Consider the following 21977-nt stretch of genomic DNA (forward strand, 5'->3'; position numbering starts at 1 on the left):
CTCTTTATTTTACGTCACGTTTCTACAAAGATAATGATTAATGATGAACTTATGAAATGGGCAATGGAATAAAGACAAATAAAGCGGTATTCTATAGAGAGTGCCACTTTATGTGAGCAGTAGTGTACTATTCATGCTGACCACGGTTAAAACAATCATGTCCTGTAATCAATTTTAAATATTTTCATATACGAAACGGGGGCAACAAAAATGTTACTACTATTACATATTATTATTATTATTATTGTATGATTTCTTATGTGCAGGGGGAAAATGGGCGAAAAGGGAAATTTTGCCCATTTCAAAGGGAAATTGTGTCCTGAGATTGTGGCAACACTGCCCCAAGGTATACGTGTCCTGATGCAGAAATGTGGATGAGCAACAGAGCGAAAACAACTCTCAAAGAGCAAAGGCGTGCCTGGAATATCGTAATGGTGAATATGACCGTAAGAGGGTGTTATTATATGTTGTGGCGTATCCTGAAAATTTGGCCTGGCTTACCGCAGTAGTTCTTATTTATTGCATATATTTATCATACACCCCCTATCTAGATGAATTAGATATATAAATAGATGAAATAGCAATGCAAGTAAAACAAAAACAGAAATCCAACTTTACAAATTTTCCGGTAATATCGATATTTTTCGTAAAAGTTCCCTTTTCACCTGCACCTGGTGACCTCATGTAGCAGCACTGCCTCTGCCAAGCGCGGCACAGAAACAGAAGGGAACAAGCAGTTTTCTCCCGACAACGCCGTTTCCATCGGTGGAACTAACCACACAGACCACGTGTTTTCAAATAGCTTCGGCTCCCTCACACTCCCCACGTACAGTGGGATCCATGACTATTACCGTGCAAATTGTTCATGACTATTTTCATTAATTTTTCTCTTATATCGTATGTGTTTTTAAGAGATGGACTTTTATGTATGCTGGTGCAGAAGCTGTCAACAGCTTGTTTTGAGTTTTATTTTAATTCTTGAAGCTCTTATTGCGTGATGGACAATTTGCACAGTAATACTCATGAATCCCACTGTACAGTCGATGAGGAAATCTGGTCGTCAGAAGGGTGCGATGGAGAACGGTCAGTGGCGTACGTAGACCGGTCTTGAAGTTTTTTTTAAAAGTAATTTACTTAAATTCGGGGTTAAAAGCTTGTGTTAATAGTTTGCATTATGTGTAATGAGCAATTACCCACATATTAAAGTTAATGTATAAGAAAATATATGGGAAAAGCTAATTTACCGCCGGTAACATGGACCCACGCTGTACAGCCCGGGACACTTCTGGGTTGCAACGATTCCATTGAAAGTTAGTAGGATTGTTACAAGCCAGAAATGTCCGTGACTGTACCTTTATTGAGAGTTTGTTTATTCAGTTCTGAAACTGCCGGCCCCCGTGGCGGAGTGGTTAGCACATCGCACTACGATGCCAGGAGTCCCGTGTTCGAATCCTGGCCTGGGTATGGATGTTTGTGAGTGTCCATTCATCATACTCATTCCCATCTTCGCAAATTAGCCAAAAGTGGCACAAGAAGCGAAGTAAAATGAAGCAAATCAGTCAATCAGTTCTGCAACTCTGCCAGCACTAGGCGGTGAATGATGATACTTATCGGTCGTAGGAGGTGAAGGTCAGTAAACAGGTAGGCTATGCAATGTTTATCTTTACAAGAGAAAGTCGCGTCTGTTTTGTGGCCACAGAAATCCGTGAGTGTGACTCAAAGGCAATTTAGACGAGAGTACCAGAAGGGGTCCACGGGAACAGTGTCGTCCGCTGTTGGTCAAAACAGTTCCGGGAGACAGGTAGTGGTGGTCGGAAATGGAAAACATCATGTACAACCCAGGGCATCGGACGAAAACGCGGAAAGAATACAGGCAGTTTGTTCCATTCTGTAATCCCTGTAACTCCATTGACAAAGCAACCTTATTTCTGAAGTCCATTCCAAGTGATACATGTCGCTTCGGGCTGAACGCAACCACACAACGCCATACATACAGAGAACGATAAATGCATCAGCTGAAAGAAGAAAATGCATGAAGTCTCTAGCTCGTACCAAATGTTTAAGTGCATTCTCGAGGAAGGTTAATCAGAAAACGTATGAATTGGTGCATTAAATCACAGCTCGCATAAAAGGAAATACTCACTTGCACCATATTTATTTGCCGTCCACAGAGAAAGGAAATCTCCAATTACGGAGGCATTAATATAAGTATCTGTATACATATGAATATAAGTAAAATTAAATATCATGCATAGATATTGCATAGAAATAACTGTAACATAAATATACTTATATAATGTAGAGTAATGACGTGCTCGTATATAATGTATACAAACTACCCATAAATCCACAACCAACATTATTATTACAGAATTATGACCAGTTACTATTAAGAGCAGGTCGTCCTCAATCTTAACAGATTTACCTCGACGAGTAGCGACGAATGAATACAGTGGAAGTTTTCTAATGGTTACCGTCGAGGTGTCAGGAAAATAATTTAAACAACAATTTTCAATTACTTTGAGGTTTATTCTAACAAGCTGCCATAAGGGCTTTAGGCTACACAAAGATATGCCAAACAAAATATCAATAAACCCCATGAAATCCAGAAGAATAACTGAACATACTGTTTTCAAAATAATAACCATAACCAAGCAAAAGCGGCTCCGTGTTCAGAAACCCCAAAAGACCAAAATATTACAACAAACACTTAAAGCCAGTAAATTATTCCTACCCATTCTACTCCCCTACTCAGGCTCCAACAGTCAGCTATGAAGTGGTGCTCCGAAGCCACCACACACTCCTTTCTGCTCACGTAATGACTACTAAATTTCTGACATCTATCGGATACACTGCTAAACACCACATGTCTCATATGGTTATAAGAATATAGTAAAATCACATATCATAATGTAGATTAGATTTGCCTAGCTTAAATATAACCATAATAGGATAGAAATAGTAATGAAAAAAATTCATACACATTTGGCGTTACCTTTACAAACAATGTACAAAAATGCATCAAACTGCGGGCAAAGGCCAAAAGATAAATTTTAGTTCATCATAAGTTCCTGGCGCAGGAAATAGATTTGATGCATTTAGCTTTCTGTGTGCAAGGAGCAGGAACAAGGTATATGTGTTTGTAATGCTGTTTATTGAAAATGTCGCTTGTAGTATGTTTTGTCCTTTTGTATTGTATGCTACCTACACGTGCTTCGTGTTCCGTGATGTGACGTGTGTGTGTCTCTTGTTGCAGGGGCCAGTGTACGCGAACTTGCCCATCGTGAAATCCCCCAACACCCCTCCTTCGCCGAGGCCTGAGGACACGCCGAGTCGCCTCCTGACGGCCGGATGGGCGGAGTACAGGGACAGCGGAGGCCGCAGCTACTACTACAACACCATCTCCAGGGAGAGGAGTTGGAAACCTCCGCGCAGACGCCAGAAATTGGTCAGTCCACAAAAGCACCTCTACTATAGCATATGTCACAGATAAACGTATTATCTCGATATATATAAAAATGGATGTATGTGTGTGTATATGTGTGTGTTTGTTTGTTCAGCAATAACTCTCGAACGCCTGGAGCGATTTCAACCAAACTTGGTACACATATCACTTGCAATCTCGAAAGAATTACTGTGGGGGTAAGACACCCCCGGCACCCCCTAGGGGTGGGGTGGGAAGGAGACATAAAATAACATTCTGTTGCGTGGAATTTTCGTGTCATATCCTGCAAGTTATGCTTCCTGCAACACATCACGACGAAGTTAGTTGCCTACACAGAAGGTGCGATATTGCTATCCTCGAGCAATTTCAACACATATCACTTACAATCTGGAAAGAAATACTGTAGGGGTAAGACACCCCTGGCATCCCTAGGGGTGGGGTGGGAAGGGGTGACATGTAAAAATAATCGAAAACGACCGATATTAGTGTGGAATCCATAGTTTTCGGGGTCACTAACATGAATAGTGACACTCCCAATGCCGTTCAACTCCAAGTTCATTTTACACTATAGTTACAATTCATTATTTTCCTTTCTAATAGAAGATTGGGATAAATAAATACCCGGGCAACGCCGGGCAAATCAGCTAGTATACAATAAGGAACACACCTTCTCGATCAGTTTTCAATGGCGAAGGACATAGGCTCCCCACGTGAAAGTTTATTTGGAAACATCTATTCATCCGGGGCACTAGTCCTGGTGACGTCAGGCTTATCCCTCCATAGGCTTGAAATTTAGCAGTGCCATCTCTTTTAGATTATTATAAGTACAAGTGATAGCAAGAGTGCGGGTGGCGCCTCTCAGCGGATTGTTTTGAGCTTCTTCCGGAGAATAATTAATTCCCTGCAGGTCAGGGCAGAGGTGTCCCCCGGAGTTCAACATTTGTCTATAATACGTTTATCTGTGCATGTATGGACTTTTTAATTGATACTTGGATAATTCGAACAGATGTTTATTCCCCTTGAAATCATCTTTAATGATACATGTTTTTGTTAATTCGAATTTTGGATAATTCTAAATTTTTTGGCGTTTCCTTGGAGTTCGAGTTTAAAAGAGTCCACTGTATTTATTACTAGGACGCATTTTATAACATATGTTTTCCTCATGAAAATATATTTCAGTATTTTTGTTTAAGTTCTAAAGCGCACATGAATGCATATTTTAGATTTTACGTTCATATTAATCCATGTTTTCGGAGGTACCCAGAGGAAAATCGTGTTCAGAAAACAAACAAACAAAACAAAAAGTTCCTCGTAACCAAATATTTGTTTAAATTGGCGACGAAACAAGTTATTGTTCACCAGAACCAAATCCTTTTAGTCATAGTGCACATTTGTTTAGTTACAAAAATCTTAACCAAACGTGTTTTGTTTATTCATACAAATCAGTTTTTCTGTGTAATTGTGTAATTGGTGTACACATATTGGAATATATAAGCCTTACCAGGCTCTCATAGTCCATCGTTAATTTCTCAGTCACTCTTCTCTTGCATCCTACTTGTTTTTGAGAAATACAATTTTTTTGGTGTTGTAGGGACGTTTGTCTCCTACCTCATAGCGAGTTATTTCATTTCTTAAATATCATATTGCGAAAAACAAAGTGAATGAACTTGGACAATTTACCTAGTAACATTTATGCATCCCACTGTACATTAAAGCCCTTCCATATAGTTGACCTGCCCCATGTACGACTTCCAACTCCCCATGTATGGTGCTACTCTAAATCTTTTTGTAACTCTTAGAGAAGTTAGGAAAATATAAGATTAGAACCGCTGTGGTCCAGTCAATAGGGCGTCACCGAAGCTGAGGGAAATAAATGTCCGAGGTCGTGAATGTGTGGGGCCTAACCTCCACACCCCCTGTATGCCGTGGAGCGTTTGGTTATCGAATCGGATTTGTAGCTGAATTAGAGGTCTGTCATTGGTTATATACTCACTACCCTCAAAAAGAAATGTGTACACCTGAAGACGAAAGAAGAGGTGTTCTCTCGAAAATTAGTGTTAAATTAAGTATAGTTACAAGCTTGTTAGTGGATAATGCTGAATTAACAGTGCATTCTAATATAAAACCATGTTCTCTAACATTTAGAGAATGAGTAACGCTTGTTCCGTTTTAATGGTTCTGAGACATGCTAGATTGACATCTGATGTATTACTTGTGGTGTGGGTTTGTCAGAGAAGAGCAGAAGGTCCAATGTAATTTTTTCAATCTAATGAGTTACGTGTATGTAGGGTATTTATCAGGTTTTCGTGTTTGCTATAATTTTTAGTGTGGATGTACGCCCCTGTTCATCCTATGGCGGCGTATTTTCTTGGAAATTACTTAAGGTACAAAGATAAAATCTTTAGAGGCTGTTGTGCCATAGAATTTACTAGAAATGCAAATAGCTCGTAATTGCTGTGGGCTTATGCTGGGATATTTATGTCAATATACAGTATTTTTCATCGGAGAATTTTTTCTTCTCTCCCTCTGACGAGATGAAATCAAACTGGATGCCTTGACAACACCCTCTGGCAGTTTTACACAAATACTTGCTCATTTCGAGGAAAAAAAAATAATTAAAGTCTTTACTGTTCAGCTTTTGGGAAAATGAAAGTTACAATAAGTTGGAAATGGAAAAAAGAGAAGAGGAAACAATATCTCCCAATCCCATTTTTCATCATCTTCTCGACTCAATTCGATAAGCGAAGGTGGACATTTATCATGACGTTCAACGATCGAAGCAAGGGAACAACACTCGCCCTCCCGTACCTATCGTACCCTTTGCAACTCCAGGCGCACCGTCGTTCCGGTTGAATGACGCGATTGGAAATCTGACGTAATAAAGAACAGCTCGTAAGAAAAATGAACAAAATAACTGCTCCGAGAGGGAGGGTGGGGTTGTGTCGGATCGTGAAAGGTCCCTGGACAGCCCCCCTCCTCTCCCCCCAAGGTCTTCATCGTCCTCGATAAAAGCAAGCGTTCTGATTGTTCTCTCCCCTCGTACCTTTTCAAGTGACCTTTGTTGTTTCTCGAATATGAGTTTTTGTGCATAATGGAAGGTAAATGCCAAGACGGCTTATTGCGACCCCAGCTCTAGTACACGAAGAGTAGCTTTCTTCGAATTGCTACTCTCAGGGGAATAATGCTTCAGGTGTTTTGATATCTTGAGGAAAATGCAAGAGAGAGTATAGTAAGTTAAAAATTATGGTTCTCTTGTGAACATTCGTTATCGCTATGTCCAGTTGAGCACAAGCTTGTTGGTGCCGATAAATTATACTTTAGTTTATACTATAGACTCTTAGACAAGTTGTTAAAAATATTGTTATATATTTCGTGTAAGGCTCATATTTTCAGAACTTGATATGTAAAATTAAATGTAATGAAAGTTTGTTTCAAGTTCACTTTATGCACAGATAGGCTAATCAGAACTGGACCTACAGTTGAAAGTGGGATCCAAACCACTGTGCCTCCAGCGTGGATCGAACCTAGGACTTCTTGAATTGGTTGATTTTGTTTATTTTACTTCGCTTTTCTGCCACTTTTGGCTAATCGCGGTTAGATGAGTGATGATCTGATGGAATCTATGAAGGGGACACTCGCAAAGAACACCCCTGGCCAAGCCGGGATTCGAACCCGGGACCCTTTGAGGTCGTATCACGCTGTGCTAACCATGTCGCCACGGAGGTTCTCAAAATGCATTTTTATTTGAATATCTTGCCCATGTAAATCGTTGACAGTCAGGGACTAGCCCAGCCACACCAGAAAGTGGGAAAGTCGACCAAATTTTGCCAAAAATGAGTGCTTCCCCATAATGTATGAAGCAGAAACTCTGGATAATTTGCTACAGACGACCATGCACATATTTCTTTTACCACCAGGGCCGGCCCTAGATGGATGCGGGGCCTGGGGCGTACAATATTCACGGGGTCTATAACCAGGTCGTGAAGTCAAATTTTTGTTACTTAGTCTGAACTGGTGTCCTATATAATAATAATAAAAACATTATTACATTTAATTTATATATTTCGAATTGTTACCGATGAGCAATAAGCTGAACACGAAGGCTAAAACCAAGAATTATGGGAGGTTAATAAGATTTTCAAAATCAGTGTTTCTTTTCAGTTCCAATGTGCCATTGGTGCGACATTCATTGTGTTTAATTACAAAACTGGATGTGTTCAATATCAAACTATTATTTTACCTGTCAAAGTTGCATTTTTATCGTGTCCAATAATATAATTTTTTTGTTTACTTTTCATTGAATTTTGACGTTGTAGTGAATCTTTTCACATCATGATATCATTCTATAATTTAACGAACTGTGCATATTCATCATTTTTTATTGAAATACTTGAACACGATACTTACTTTAGAACATGTTTTCATTTTCAGTAGTTTGAATATTTTTAAGGATGCGAAAACAATCCAAAAGTCAGGAAAAATCAGAATAGTGTATAATTGAAAGCGCCAGCCAGCGTCCTATAAACTCGTAATAAGCCGTACACAATCATTTTTCTCCCCTCTGTCTATCGCCACACAGTCTTCCACACAATCCTTTTAAAACTTCACTTCACTGTCTGCGGATGTTTATTGAATTGTAAAACAAAAAGTATGTTCCGCATAGCATTGTGTGTTAGCGCCATTTATCGTCTTGCTTGCCAGCGTTGTTTGTGTTTAGCGAGCTCCTTACGACACGACGCTTGTTTTGAGTCGGCACCGATTTAACCTTGAGATAACTTTTACGTAATAACTCCTTGCACAAAGCAAAGAGAAATAGTGAGAGAAAAATGAAAGTGCACTGCTGAAACAGCCGCAGTCAGAGGGCGCCACCTGTCAGGTGATGGAACGAGGCACGTTACGAACTTGTAAATAATTTATTTTGAGGATAACGAGATGGGGGTGACCATGTGACGGCCTGTGTAGTGTTTCTGACTTGCGGTGCTCCGAGAGATGGTAGTTTTTTTTGTTACCAAATCGTTTCGTACACTGGACAAATTTAACGAACATGTTTAAACATTTTAACAGGTAAGAGAAAAGTAGGTTTGCTTCAATTTCCTTCTGTTTTCTTCAGTCATGAAAACTACCCAACAAGCATATCGATTCAATAAACTAACTCTTTAAGCCCTTTATAAACACATATTTAACAGTAGGTCCATTACCAAACCGCCTTATGATTTGGCACACACACAGGACATGGATGCACTGCGAAGAAATTTCAGCAAAAAATGCAGGCTCGACCAGAACTCGAACCTGGGTCTCCGGAAAACGGGGGTGTGGGGTAAAGGACACTTTACTTTTCCTTGGTAGATAAGGTTTAGCATACTGCGGGGGCAAAAGTGCGCAACTGCCTTCCCCACGCCCCCCTAATGACGGCCACTGGGAGAAAGTAAAAATCCGTGTTTTTTAAAACTGTGATCTGTAAATAACAACAATTCAATTACTCGTCCCACAAATCTTGATGTAGCCTCTATCTTGGTAATTAACGTTACCAGATTAAACAACATGTGACGTACAGTAACCGAACAAGTATGTAAACTCTGCAGCACATTTAATTCGCTGCTTTCAAGATACCGAAGGATGGGGGGGGGGAGGGGAGGTTGTTTTTGGAGCTTCGCGTTGTCGACGGAAACGCACGTTTGTAAGCATTTGGAGAGGAAGCCGCAGCTTATTACGCAATTTTGTGCGGGCACGCGAGAGCGAATAGATTGACTGCACATGTGGTTTGAGTCATGCCAACATAAGTTTACATCTAAGCAATTATTCAAGTATGCTGTCAGTTTGTGTTCCGCTCTCATCTGCTTCTCAACAAGGTTTAGATCTAAAAAATTAGCGTGAAATGTTTTTTTTTTCTTTGGAAGGAATTAGCACGATGATGTAACTACCAATAATCTCTGGTCTCTGAACACAAAATGAAATTTATTTTAGATGTAATCTAATCAGAGTTCAACACTATCCGTATGTAAACATACATCAGGCGTTTGGTCGGTGTTAATTGTGTAGATTTCCATCCAAATTGTACATGTACATTCACGGACACTTTGGGGTGTAATAACCTCATTGACTTTCAAGGAAATTATTACAACCCAGAAGTGTCCGTGACTGTACAAATATACGTACAGTCACCGGCAATAAAATTGAGACACACATCCTGAAATACTCGCTTCTTTGCTTAGCGTTATGTGTGTTGCTTAACTCTATGGTGGTGGCAGAAATTGCCATGGAAAATTTGCTACAAACATTCACATACAAACACACACACACCGCCTTGCAGGGAAGTTAGTATTTCAGGATATAGGTGTCCCATTTTTATTGCCAGCGTCTGTACATAATGTGTATATCTAAGATGAGCATTGTAGCATGCCATGAATGCTTATTAATGGGGGTGGAAGTTGAGCTCCACATATTCTACATCGTGGCCTAAGTAGAAGTGATTGATTAGCACTGTTTACACCTCCCAACGAAGTTCGACACAGGTTCCCAAATAATGAGAGATAGATTAGCCGAGTCGCTTATGGAGAGAGATTAATTGAAAAGTTTCTCTCCTTGAGACCACTCGCTGCAAGAATCGAACCCAGCAGGCATACATATGCAAATAAATATACACATATATATGTAAAATATGATTTTTAGCATTAATTTGTGCTCATGTGTATTTTTCTGTGTTAATTGTACCAGGTGATGTGATAAGTCTTTGTACGTATGTAATGTGGTTGTGTGTGAGTGTGTGCAGTAAGCATATATATACACGCAGAGCTTATTTTTGTGTCCAAGTTGCTACAATAAAACATTTTTGTCCAGGCGATGGTTTATCCTATCCCTCAGCGCCAAAGATTTTCCCAATACCCCTAAGATGCCCATTTTGGCGATCAATTAGCATTATGCCCTCTAAAAACCACCTTACACGCAGACCGAAAATTCTGGATAATCTCCTGTAACTTGCCCTGGGCCTGTTATGGACGTCCACTGGATGTTTTCCATAGAAGCGAAACCGGCAAGTCATTTCTTTCAAAAGCAAAACTGTTCTTTTCCCATAGAAATACTTATTGTATTTGAAATTCTGCAAGGTACCAGTTTTACTCGTATTAAAAATTTTGTTCAAATTAGTATTCTTTGGAAATTGTTTGTGATCAATGAATGTGCACACGTTCTCTGAAATAAGGTTTGATTGATTGTTTGATTTAGTGTTTAAAGTCCACTTTATGCACTGTAAGGTAATCGGGACTGGACCTACTTTAAAGTGGGATCCGAACCACTATGTGCCTCGAGTATCGAACCCGGGACTTCTTGATTACAAGGCAACGACGCTCCCCCTTGATTACAAGGCAACGACGCTACCACTTGAATACAAGGCAACGATGCTACCACTGCGCCATCGGGGAGGCTCCTCTTTAATATGGCATCAGATATACAAATGCCCCAGTTTGCCTTTCTATTCTTAAAGTTGGTTGGTTATACATTCATTCTATTCTTATGTGTTGTGTGTATACTACGTTGCATTGTATTAGCAGGTGTGAGAAAGTATTGTGTATTGTTACTTTCAGGACACGTCGCTAGATGGCAAGTCAGACAAGCAGCAGTCCGGCAGCTCGAGCCCTCTAGGGGAGACTGACGAAACTACTTCGAACTACATCGATCTGCCCTCTGGATGGAGAGAAAGTTTCGATGATACCGTGGGCCAAACATGCTACTTAAACGAAGAAACGGGAGCTAAAGTAAGTGAGATCTTGCTGCCAAACTTTTTCTCTTGTTTGAATGCAATTACAGATATGTAGCTAAGAGAACACAGAAAGATTTGGCGAGTTGTTTGTTTGGTACGAAAACAAAGTGCAAAAGGAAATCTGTCTGTCGCGAATATATCAAAAGGCGAAGGGATAGTCCTTCCTTCGTGCTAAATTAAAATTAAAAGATGGTTATTTTTTTTAAATATTTTATCTTGACTCACAAAGACGAATGTGTGTGTGTGTGTGTGTGCGCGCGCGTTTGTGTGTGCATCTCGTAGGTGTGTGTCGAAGTAGCATTGACAGATTGATATCGTTATATGGCGGAACGTGGCGCAAGACGGGGTACTTAATATTTAACCATGTGGAATTACTACTAAATATAAACGAACATTCATTTTTTTTTATCAACACAAAGAACCATTTTGATGCTCAGCGTTGAACTTTACAGCATCCAAATCAATTATTTCTCAGCCCCCTTTTCTGCAGCAAGATCGTTCAAACAACCATTGGCCATGGTGCTTCGAGATAGTTTGAAAAGTTCGTGGAAAGCCAAGGGATAAAGTCGTAGAGTCAACAAGCGTGGTAAACTTTTAAGTTCCACATCATCCCCCCCCCCTTTTCTTATCGTTTAACAAGTTTACAAACCAGCCAGGTTTTGTGTGGGACGTAGCCCACTCTTGGCGTCACCCCTGGTTACATATCAACAACTAATAGCAGTAGCTTCGGTTTGGTGTCAATATACCAATAACAGTATACTTTTTCTTGGTAGACAAGGCTTAACATTAAGATGCCATAGAGCGGGAGCGAATAATTGCCGCCACTGACTACAAGTGCGAGGAACATAAAATAAAATTCTTTAGTAATATCCTTTACTTAATCAAGGGAGCCTCATTGCGCCAGTGTACGAAGTTTTGGTGTGGATGCTATGAAATAGACTCTTTTTTTCTTTTAGAGCAGATAAATGCACTACGTTATTATTATTATTTGAAGTAGTTGGAGGTCCCTCGTAGCGAAATGGTTAGCGCTCTCGCCTTCAGTGCGCGGAGTCCCGGTTCGGTTCACGGTCGGACCCACCAAAATTTTGACCATCGTGGGAGTGGATGACGGGGATTTCCCCACCACAAAATTTTTTATTCCCGGCAGAATAATAATTTTTTAATCCCTGCCACAGGAATGTTTTTATCCCCGCCAAAGAAAATGGAACTGAAAGCATATAGTAACCATTTCTTAACAATGGAACAAACAACACTAAAAATAATACGGGGAAACAGTTAATTAACCTTTAAAACAATTGCATCCTACCTCGCGTCTGAAGTTATATTTTTATACAGGTCATTGCTTATTTGTTTATTGTCGTCTGTACCTCACGTCAATAAACAGGTACAGAGGTTTCACAAAAGGCTCCCAGAGTAACGCCGTTGCTCTGTCTATTGTCAAAATAGACTACGAAAGCCTATCGCCAGGGCAAGAAGAGCTGATTTCGTCATCTTTATTCGTTGGAGGTACCTAGATCACATTTCTCGCCGCAAGCCGTCATTGAGTTGAAGTCGCAATAGAATTTTGGTCACGTTTTCTGGATGTTACTAGTTCAATATCTATTTTTTGCGTGGATTTGGTTTTTCTTAGAATGTAAGTATACTAATTTCTAAATTATGTCTAAAGGTTACCGTTAGATTTAATGCCATAACCACTAACAACAACTGGAAGGCAATAGTGGAGTAACTGGTAACATACACAAATTTGTATACCTAAAAAAAACTGCCCATCCCCCCCCCCCCAAAGCAAAAAGCTTTATTCGCACACTGATAGTGAGGACAATTGGGAGGGTACTTGATAAGAAGTACTTGGTTCCGGTCTCGAAAGCCAGAAAACAGCGGCAATGGAACTCTGAATTAGGCGCTGATTATCCATCACCCAAGGAAAAAAAGGGTGCTGTTGCCCCATGGAGTTTAGTAATGGGAACAGGAAGATATTAACATAATTTTAATTGTATAGCAAATCGTTCATTTTCTCACGCAAATCAAACTTTTTTTTGGTACTTTTGCTTTCCTGCTGCTGTTTTTTAATTATCCATCAATCATTATTGTTTTGAAAAGCTTGTTGGTCTAAATATCTAATTTTATAATAAATAATATTTAAATTCTTTGAATGTTTAGTCGAGCTGTACACAAGAACTTCCGAAAACAGTTACCTGTATTCTTCTCCAAGATGTTAGACTGTGGATAACGAAACAAAGCGAGAAACTTTGCAAGACAATTATACGAAATAAAGCTACGATGGATATCGGTGCCTCAACCACATTCATTTCTCCACGTAAGTCGTGAAACGAACACGAGATGGCACGTCAAGCGTTAACAATCGCAAGCCTGTTTATCAAGTCTTCCGCTAGATGTCACTAGACGTAATAGTTCTCTGCAATTTGTTGGAAGCGTCTCAAGTTGGAAATTGTTCTAATTTATAACTACAGTATTTTAGACAGATATTACCTTTTCTTTAGAATAAAAATAGAAAATGTTTTCTTGTCAGAAAGATTCAAAAGAAAGGGAATAAATAGTTGTGGAGATTGTTCAGACCCTTCAGAGTGCAGAGTTGTATAAGTTATTAAGAAAATAATGCCTCACAGTTACTTTTGCGTTTTACTGTTACTTTATTGTTCAGTAAGGACATTCCGTTTCAGTTATTGCGTTATGTTACCCAAAACTATGCTTCTATGAAAGTATGGTGTGCTAAGTATATTGTATGGTTACTAAATTGTTGTTATTGTTTCAAGCAGTGACTTATCTATATACACGCCCATAAATTTTCCACAAAAGTCTCGTAAAATGTTGGTAATTTTGACCCTAAATTTACCCCATCAAAACAAATATACACCTCCAGATGGAACTTTCTGGGTAAATTCAGTTCGACATGCTGTGAAGACATAGAAGGCATATGGAGATAGGGCCTTACACATTCAGTTTTTAAATTTGTGGAGGTGATGTGAACAGCACCATGCTCCGGGCATCCTTACCTCCCCGTAAGAGTTTATTATATGCAGTGGCGTCGCGTGCGGTTCACATACTGATGTTCACAATAAAATGTTTATACTCAATGAAGATTTATTCCCCTCCCTTGTAACTTCATCTTCATTTGAAAAAGTGAGAATTACAGTTCAACTTATTTTCAACAATTTCCCCCCAAAATTACCCTATATTTGAAGTAATACAAGATTTTTTATCCAATTAACTCCCTTTTAATTACGTAATTTACAATTAGTATGGCTAGTGCAAACTAATTAGTATAACATGCAATCTCAGGTATGTACAATGCAAGACTACCATACTTCGCAATCTACTTTCTATTACACGGACCATATGTTAACCAAAGACATTTATTCAGCATTGAGAGCACGTGCATCGTTAGCGGGACAGAGGGGAGGACGCGTCCAGTCCAGAAAAATGTATTTTGTGTATGTAAGATATTTGGATATTATACAGAATGTCCCCCCGCTCACAATAACTCAGTTGCATTGCTTATGATTGAGTGTCAGTCAATGTGACATTGCTCATATTCCTTCTTCCCTCTTGGGCCTCCCCGATGGCGCAGTGGCAGTAGCGTCGGCGCCTTGTAATCAAGGAGTCCCGGGTTCGATACCCGGTGGATACCCGCTCATAGCGGTTCGGATCCCACTTTAAACTGTAGGTCCAGTCCCGATTAGCCTTACTGTGCATAAAATGGACTTAAAACACAAACTCAATCAATCAAATCCTTCTTCCCTTGTGTTTCGTATTTTTCCTCCAAGCATAATTTTGCCATGTTTCAGAGAGATTGATTTTCGATCATTTCAAGGGTTCCCAAATTTCTGCTTCACGGCGCCCTTAGTGTTTCCAGATTTTCCCGCGGCGCCCAGAATGTAGCCCTCTCTAACATTTGCAACGCTCAGTTACTTGTAAGATTGCTTGCCTTGAATTAAAAATTAAACACGTATTTCAAATTCAGAAACATTTCATATGTAAAAATGAAACAATGAGTAACAATTCAGTGAAAATATTGGAACATTTCGCAGCGCCCCTGTAAGTTAATTACGGTGTCCCAGGGTGCCGCGGCACATACTTTGGGAACCGCTGATTCAAAGCGTATAGTAACATCTGTTCATCGTCGTCATTAACATGTTTACCCGTCGTCGCCTTGTAATCGAGGTGTCCCGGGTTCGATACCCGGCAGAGGCACATATTGATTCGGACTGTAGGTCCAGTCCCGATTAGTCTTACTGTGCATAAAGTGGACTTAAAACACCAAATCAATCAATCAAACATACGTATTAACCATCCTTGATCTTATGCATTGCACGAAACGAATCGTTCCAGAAGCAGTCTTTTGGAAGCGAGTCGATTCATATATGTGCAAATGGTAACAAACGCCCAGGATGTGTCCTTTGCTCGTCCATGCATTCGAGTGAATTGATCAATTACAAGAACTGTCCGATGAAAAGAGAATAGCAATTCTCTTCTAGATATATTTATATATTTGTTAAATGTATCTATTGCAAACAAGACTACTTACTGATTTGCCCGAATAAGTGGCTAAAGAAAGTGCATGTTTAGTATGTGTTCTTTAGCTACTTATTCGGGCAAATCAGTAAGTAGTCTTGTTTGCAATAGATACATTTGCACACGAACTCGCTCCTGAAGGATGACCGGCCGAAGTCTACAATTGAGCTCTAGATATTACACAGAAAATAAAATTCTCACTGTGGGTCAAGTAATTGAACGCTATACACCGACGCACAATGCACTTAATAACGATATCAAGAGAAATAATTAAAATTAAATTCTACATTATGCAACTATGTAGCGCATACCGTCTCGAGTCCCCCTAGACATGCCTTGCATATGCTGCGCTCTGGTGCCGAATGCAAGAAGTATTGCCGCTTGCATCGGGGCTCGCACCACCATGTGTTTGTTCGCACAGCGCAGCGAACATTTTCGGGGTATATTGGCCAACAGCCCCTAAGTTGCCAGTTTGATGCAACACGCACAGCAAATGTGTTCATCGCAATCCGTGGAACACCGTGGGAGTCAGTGTTACAAACTATCTAAAAAAAAGTTATTTTATATACTCGAACATCGAAGAAGGATTTTTTCGAATAAATATAAGTGTGTGTGTGTGTGTGTGTGTGTGTGCATTTAATATGTACGTCATTTAAAACATATACATGAGTGTTCACGTGCTCATGCGAACATTATCAGGCGACGCGCCTGATTATATGCTGGGTGAACCTCAGAGCGCTCCCTGCAGGACATTGCTGGAGAAGTTTTAACCTGAGATCACCCACTCGGGGAATCGAGCCCGTGTCCACCGCGTGGTAGTCAGTTACCCTATCAACTGCACCACCTCGGCTCTATCCGAAAGTACAACAATGTGATACAATTGCGCTTAAGACGCATATTTAGTTTAGTTCAGTCAAAAAATATGCTTGGATATTTCTTTTTAAATGAACTCCGATATTGTGTTCTAGCGTATGCACTTCTCATGTGGTAATTGGAAGCAGCTTGTCTCCATTTTTATTCAGTGACAAGTGTTTGTATTTCTCTTCTTTGTACAACTGTACAGGTATGGAAGAGAATTCATCACAGAAAGGATAAATATGCTACGGCAAACAAATCAATTTTCAGGGTCAAGTGAAACTTATAATTAAACAAAATACAATTAGATTAATTCAGTGAGAGTTTTTAAGTTCACTTTATGCACAAATAAGCAAATCGGGACTGGGCCTAAAGTTTAAAGTGGGATCCGAACCACTATGAGCCTCCGTATGTACCCGTAAGGTAAAAAAGTGTTTCAAGAAAAGAAAAGGATAAAACTGTCATTAAAATGTCATATATGATTTATTTATACTCTGCCTTGGGAATCTGTGGAGCAAGGCCGCGCATAACGGCAGGGAAGGGGGGGCTAATGATCCGAGCAAAGCAGTGCGCGCTGCTGCAAACGACAGGTTCCTGCACTCACTTCCCCTCTCACGCTTTCACTACTTTGGCAGAGGGCTTGTTTTCGTTCGCCTGCTCCACAGATTACCGGGACAGAGTTTAAACCTTTTGAATGTGCCGGCCCCCTTAGCGTAGGGGTTAGCACAGCGCGCCAGGGGTCCCGGGTTCATATATCGGTCTGAGCATGGGTGTTCTTTGTGAGTGTCCCTTCATCCATTTCATCATATCATATCTCAATCTTCGCGATTAGCCAAGAGTGGCGGAAATGCGAAGTAAAATAAACCAAATCAATCAATAATTTTTAATGGAAAATATTCAGGCACAAAGTCACGACTGACTACTCCAATGCGAAATACGTTCTAATCATGACAGAATTTAAATAATTTTGAGACAGTCTCAGAAAATATATCCATCCATGTAAGACTTATAATGTTTAGACAAAAAAATGCTTCATATTCTAATATTGGCATGATATTCTTATAGTTGAACAAATATTCGAAGATTATGAGCAAATCAAATTTCTGTATACAAATTATGAGAACATCAGGGTGAAACGTGTGTTTCTATCGTAATGGATGAAAATAAGTTATTTTTTTCATAATATCGCTCTGGCATTTAGTTCCTTACAGGGTGGTCATAATCAATATGAACGAAGGGAAAACGACTTCCTGAATGTATTACGGACAGCTACTGCCTCGTGCCTGCTCCAACGAATGACCTCGGAAGCTCTGAAAACAGACAGGCCCCTTCCTATCGCAATTTTATGAATGCTCCACAGAGAATTCATCTTTTTTCCTCCCTAGCCTTCCGCCCCTTTAACCCGAAGAGGCATCTCGTGTTTGTTGAACAACAGCATCCTTGTCCAAAGTAACATAAAAGCCAACGTTCAGCTCTGACCGGAAATACAGGAATTCTGTGCTTCTTATTGGTCCCAAATGTTTCACTAAAGCCTCATCCAAAGTGCTACTAGAGCACTTATTCCGAGAATATTAAGTACGAACTCGAAACTCGCGTCTCTAGAGTAAACACCGTGACGATTTTGTAAAAATAGTCTAGCCTTCTCGTTTGGAAGATTTACCTAAACCCTATTAAATTTAACAGACATACATGCTTATTTATAGATGTCATTTATTTTGTTTATTGTAATTAGTAGGGAACGCATTTATGTGTAAATATAACACCTATATATCCTCATATGATGCTAAAATCAATGTAATTTTGCATTATTTTGGAGAATCGTTGGACGTAAACTCGAAAAATGCTATTTTTGTTTTCCATATTTTACATATTTTGCGCATATTTTACGTGCTTTAGTCATTTTAAATATAATTTCCATATTTTCAAACATTTTCCCGCATGCATTACATATTCATGCTATTACCTCATTTAATGGATTGAGGCGAAACCAGGTATGTCGATTTTCTGTCGTGAGCGAGGTAGTGTAGTGGTGTCATTGGATCCAAGATGAAGATAGCATATGATATCGCTGAGGCATCGTTTCATGTATTTGGCACTTCCATTCATCAAAGCTATTTTTGTACCTTTTCATTTACATGCCCAGCCTGTTTCTGGAGTTTGGCGAACGTTGACTTACCTGCTTTTCCCCCATAACCCTCATTTTCCCCTTGTGTTAAATACCAAAGGGTTTAGAGTCTTTTTATACTCTCTGTTTATTTTAAATCTTGACAATAGACATTGCATCTGCTATTCTAACACTCTTGCCAATTGCAATACTTAATTGTCCAACACCACTGATCATCATGTATGACAGTAAGAAGCAATGCTTTCCAACTTTTACATTTCACTATGTTGTCTATGAAAATATGTACTTCACGATACCTGCTTAATATTCTTCTGCTATCGAACATGCTTTATGTAGTAAGCATTGACTTGGGCCACAAATGCAAGTCGCAAGAACACTAGCAGACATTGTAAATCGTTTTGTTCAGCTTAAAACTATAATTTGGAAGTTATGTTGTCATGAAAGTATCTCCCTATTGTAATTGAATTTTCAGACGCAGGTCAACGACAGAGTACAAAGTAGTCAGTCAGATTCCAAGTTGTGAATTATTTTTTTCTACCTATATTAATATTCTTTATGTCTCTAGTTCTGGTCTGGTAGTTCCATATTTGTATATTTACAGCTGACACAGACCACAAGAGAGACACTGCTTTTTATGCTTTACTATATTAATAGTCCCGCGAAAATAGGGCGAAAAGGTCAAATTTGCCGTTTACTGACGAATGCATGTTCAGGAACTCGACAATGCAAAGAATAAATCAACTGCCCCCATTCTTGTCAGAAAAGCAACTCGATAAATTTCGTAACAGGGCACATGATAAAAATCGAATTCATAGAAACAGCTTCGCCAAGCCGTTAGCGGAAATGGCATCAGAAAAGTGAACAAAAAATTTTATGTGGCAGGAGTGAGAGTTGAACCGTAAACGTTCACACGAGTTTTTTTAGCAGTGAAGTTTATTTCGTTTCTTCCATGTCGAAGTCTTATACCGTCCTTCAGTGCAGTCTATTCGCGACAAACATTGCTGACTCAAATTAGTTTGTGTTACTGTTAATGAAGGTTCTGTCCCCTGTTTTAGATGAAGGGTACAAATAGTCTCGGTGTCACGGACCCATTACTAAACTAATTCTCTGACATTCGTAAACTCGAAGGCTTATTTCCGCAGCAACAAATGTTTCCTACCCATCTTTAACATAAATCCACTGTGACCTTTCTTACCTTCAGATCCATTCTCATCACCCACGTTACTTTTAATCAATCAAATACGATGCACTGTATTCAGATATGCTAAGGTTAATTTATTTTGCTATATATGATGAATTAAGAGCATTAAAACTTATGTTAATTAGTGTTTCATCTTACACAAGTTCATCCCCGCCCCAAATGCAACTTTCAAACACTCACTTTTCCTTTCGACGTTTTCGATCTAAGCTTCAGTGACTGTTGGTCGAATGGGATTCACAATTATGAGAAATTAAATTGAAAATTTGAAATTGAGATAATATAACGCTTGAGGTCATATGCATACTGTTTATGAATTAAAAAACCTTTTTTGAATATTGATGCAAATGAGAGAGAGAACTATGGGCTGAATCTGGCAAGTGAGCATTATGTACAGTTTCGTCTTCAATTTTTTTCTGAAACCTTGTTGATAGAACAAATGAAATCATGTCATTGAATGTAATTGTGTGAAGCCATTGCAATGGGTTTTTACTTAATACTTAAAATTTCCCTTTTCATTATTTTAAAAGTAATATTTATTCACTTACTTGAATGTGTTTCTATGCTAATTACTTTACAATTAGCGGAGCGGACCTCCGTGAACAGCGCGCTAGACGCCAAGGTCACGAGTTCGAATATCGACCTACCTTGTAAACAAGGGGTCCCGTGTTCGATACCCCGGTGGAAGCACATAGTTATTCGGATCCCACTTTAAACTGTAGGTCCAGTCCCGATTATCCTTGCTGTGCATAAAGTGGACTTAAAACACCAACTCAATCAATCTAATTCCGACCTGGGCATGGATGTTCTATGTGAGTGTCCCTTCATATCATCATCAAGGGGTCCCGGGTTCGATTCCCGGTGGAGGCACATAGTGGTTCGGATCCCACTTTAAACTGTAGGTCCAGTCCCGATTCAGTCCCTGAGAAGCCTGCCTAGTTGTGCGCTCTGCTATGCGCAAGTAGGGCTCGACCAATAAACGCGTGAGAGGGGAATTGATTGATGGAGGGGAAAACGTGGCTGCAGCTACCAGCAGTTTGCAACAGCACTCACTTCTTTGCTCCGCCAACTCGCTTTCTCCCCTTCTCTACCACTACGCGTGGCCTTGCTTCACAAATTCTTTAACTCATATTTTTCATTTCGTGGCCCTTTTCAAGGCAGTTTTTCTCCAGTGGAGGGCCCCTGTACAGGTGGAAACCAGTGGCTACAGCAGTCCGTCCCCCCAAATCGGGACCTGAATCCGCCATTGAACATGCCGAAAGCGAACGCCAGCCCGACTGAAGTCAGTGCAAAAACATTTCCTCCATGGAAAGAGCGGTGAATCAGACTTACCAACAAGGAATTAGTTAATCCGGCTAGATAACATCAATTTTTTTTCTTCTTCTTCTTCATGAACTGGCCATGATCTCACCTACACGCAGGCATCGGCTATCGCCGCCCAGATGTCCCGTTTGTGATTCACTTGCTTCTCTTCCGGCGTGACGTAACTCGCTTTTCATATGGCGTTGCCCAATGTTATGAATGGACCTTCTAGTACACGAGGGGAAAACAATATATTTGACGTTGCAGCAGTTGCGTGGGTGTCTGTCGCTATTTACGAAACTTAACCCCGTCATGGGATGAGGAGGAAAGGGTTCGCCCTCCTGGTACACCGCGGGCATCGTGTTACAGGAGCCCCTCCCCCATACGTAGGCATACGGTACAGTATGTAGCCACAATCTTTTCAATACAACGCAAGTATTTCTGGCGAAGCCCATGATATGGTAGCAAAAGGAAGTAACATTGTACGGCCTACAACGAAGATAATTGCTTTGCTAGTTTGCTAGGCGAATTGTTCAGCGCTATTTCATTCTGTTTTATTCTACATCCTGTGTTGTAAGAAATGGGATTATTTTGAGACGAAACGGATGTTGTCCTCTACTTATTGATGTTTTTATTTGAATTCATGACCATCACATTGCGGAAAAAACTTATGAAAATTGTGATGCAAAACTCGCCCGTTATTACTTTGCCGTTGGTTGGGTGTACTAGTTGGTTTTGTTGTACCCAGTCTTCCCCGATGGTG

At 39.9% G+C, this 21977-nt stretch overlaps 1 protein-coding gene across 3 annotated transcripts in view; it reads left to right on the plus strand.

Moving 5' to 3' along the window:
• Positions 1–21977, plus strand: part of LOC145998776 (rho GTPase-activating protein 12-like) — a 249920-nt gene that overhangs the window by 174038 nt on the left and 53905 nt on the right. For 2 of the 3 annotated variants that reach the window (XM_083135359.1, XM_083135360.1), the window contains exons 3-4: positions 3257–3448; positions 11026–11196. In XM_083135359.1, coding sequence (XP_082991485.1) covers positions 3257–3448; positions 11026–11196 — 363 coding nt within the window. The remainder of the gene's footprint in view (positions 1–3256; positions 3449–11025; positions 11197–21977) is intronic. The other variant, XM_083135361.1, reaches the window with a different exon arrangement.

The sequence above is a fragment of the Lepisma saccharinum genome, chromosome 14, assembly GCF_977018435.1.
Source record: "Lepisma saccharinum chromosome 14, izLepSacc3.1, whole genome shotgun sequence".
NCBI classification, from domain to species: domain Eukaryota; kingdom Metazoa; phylum Arthropoda; class Insecta; order Zygentoma; family Lepismatidae; genus Lepisma; species Lepisma saccharinum.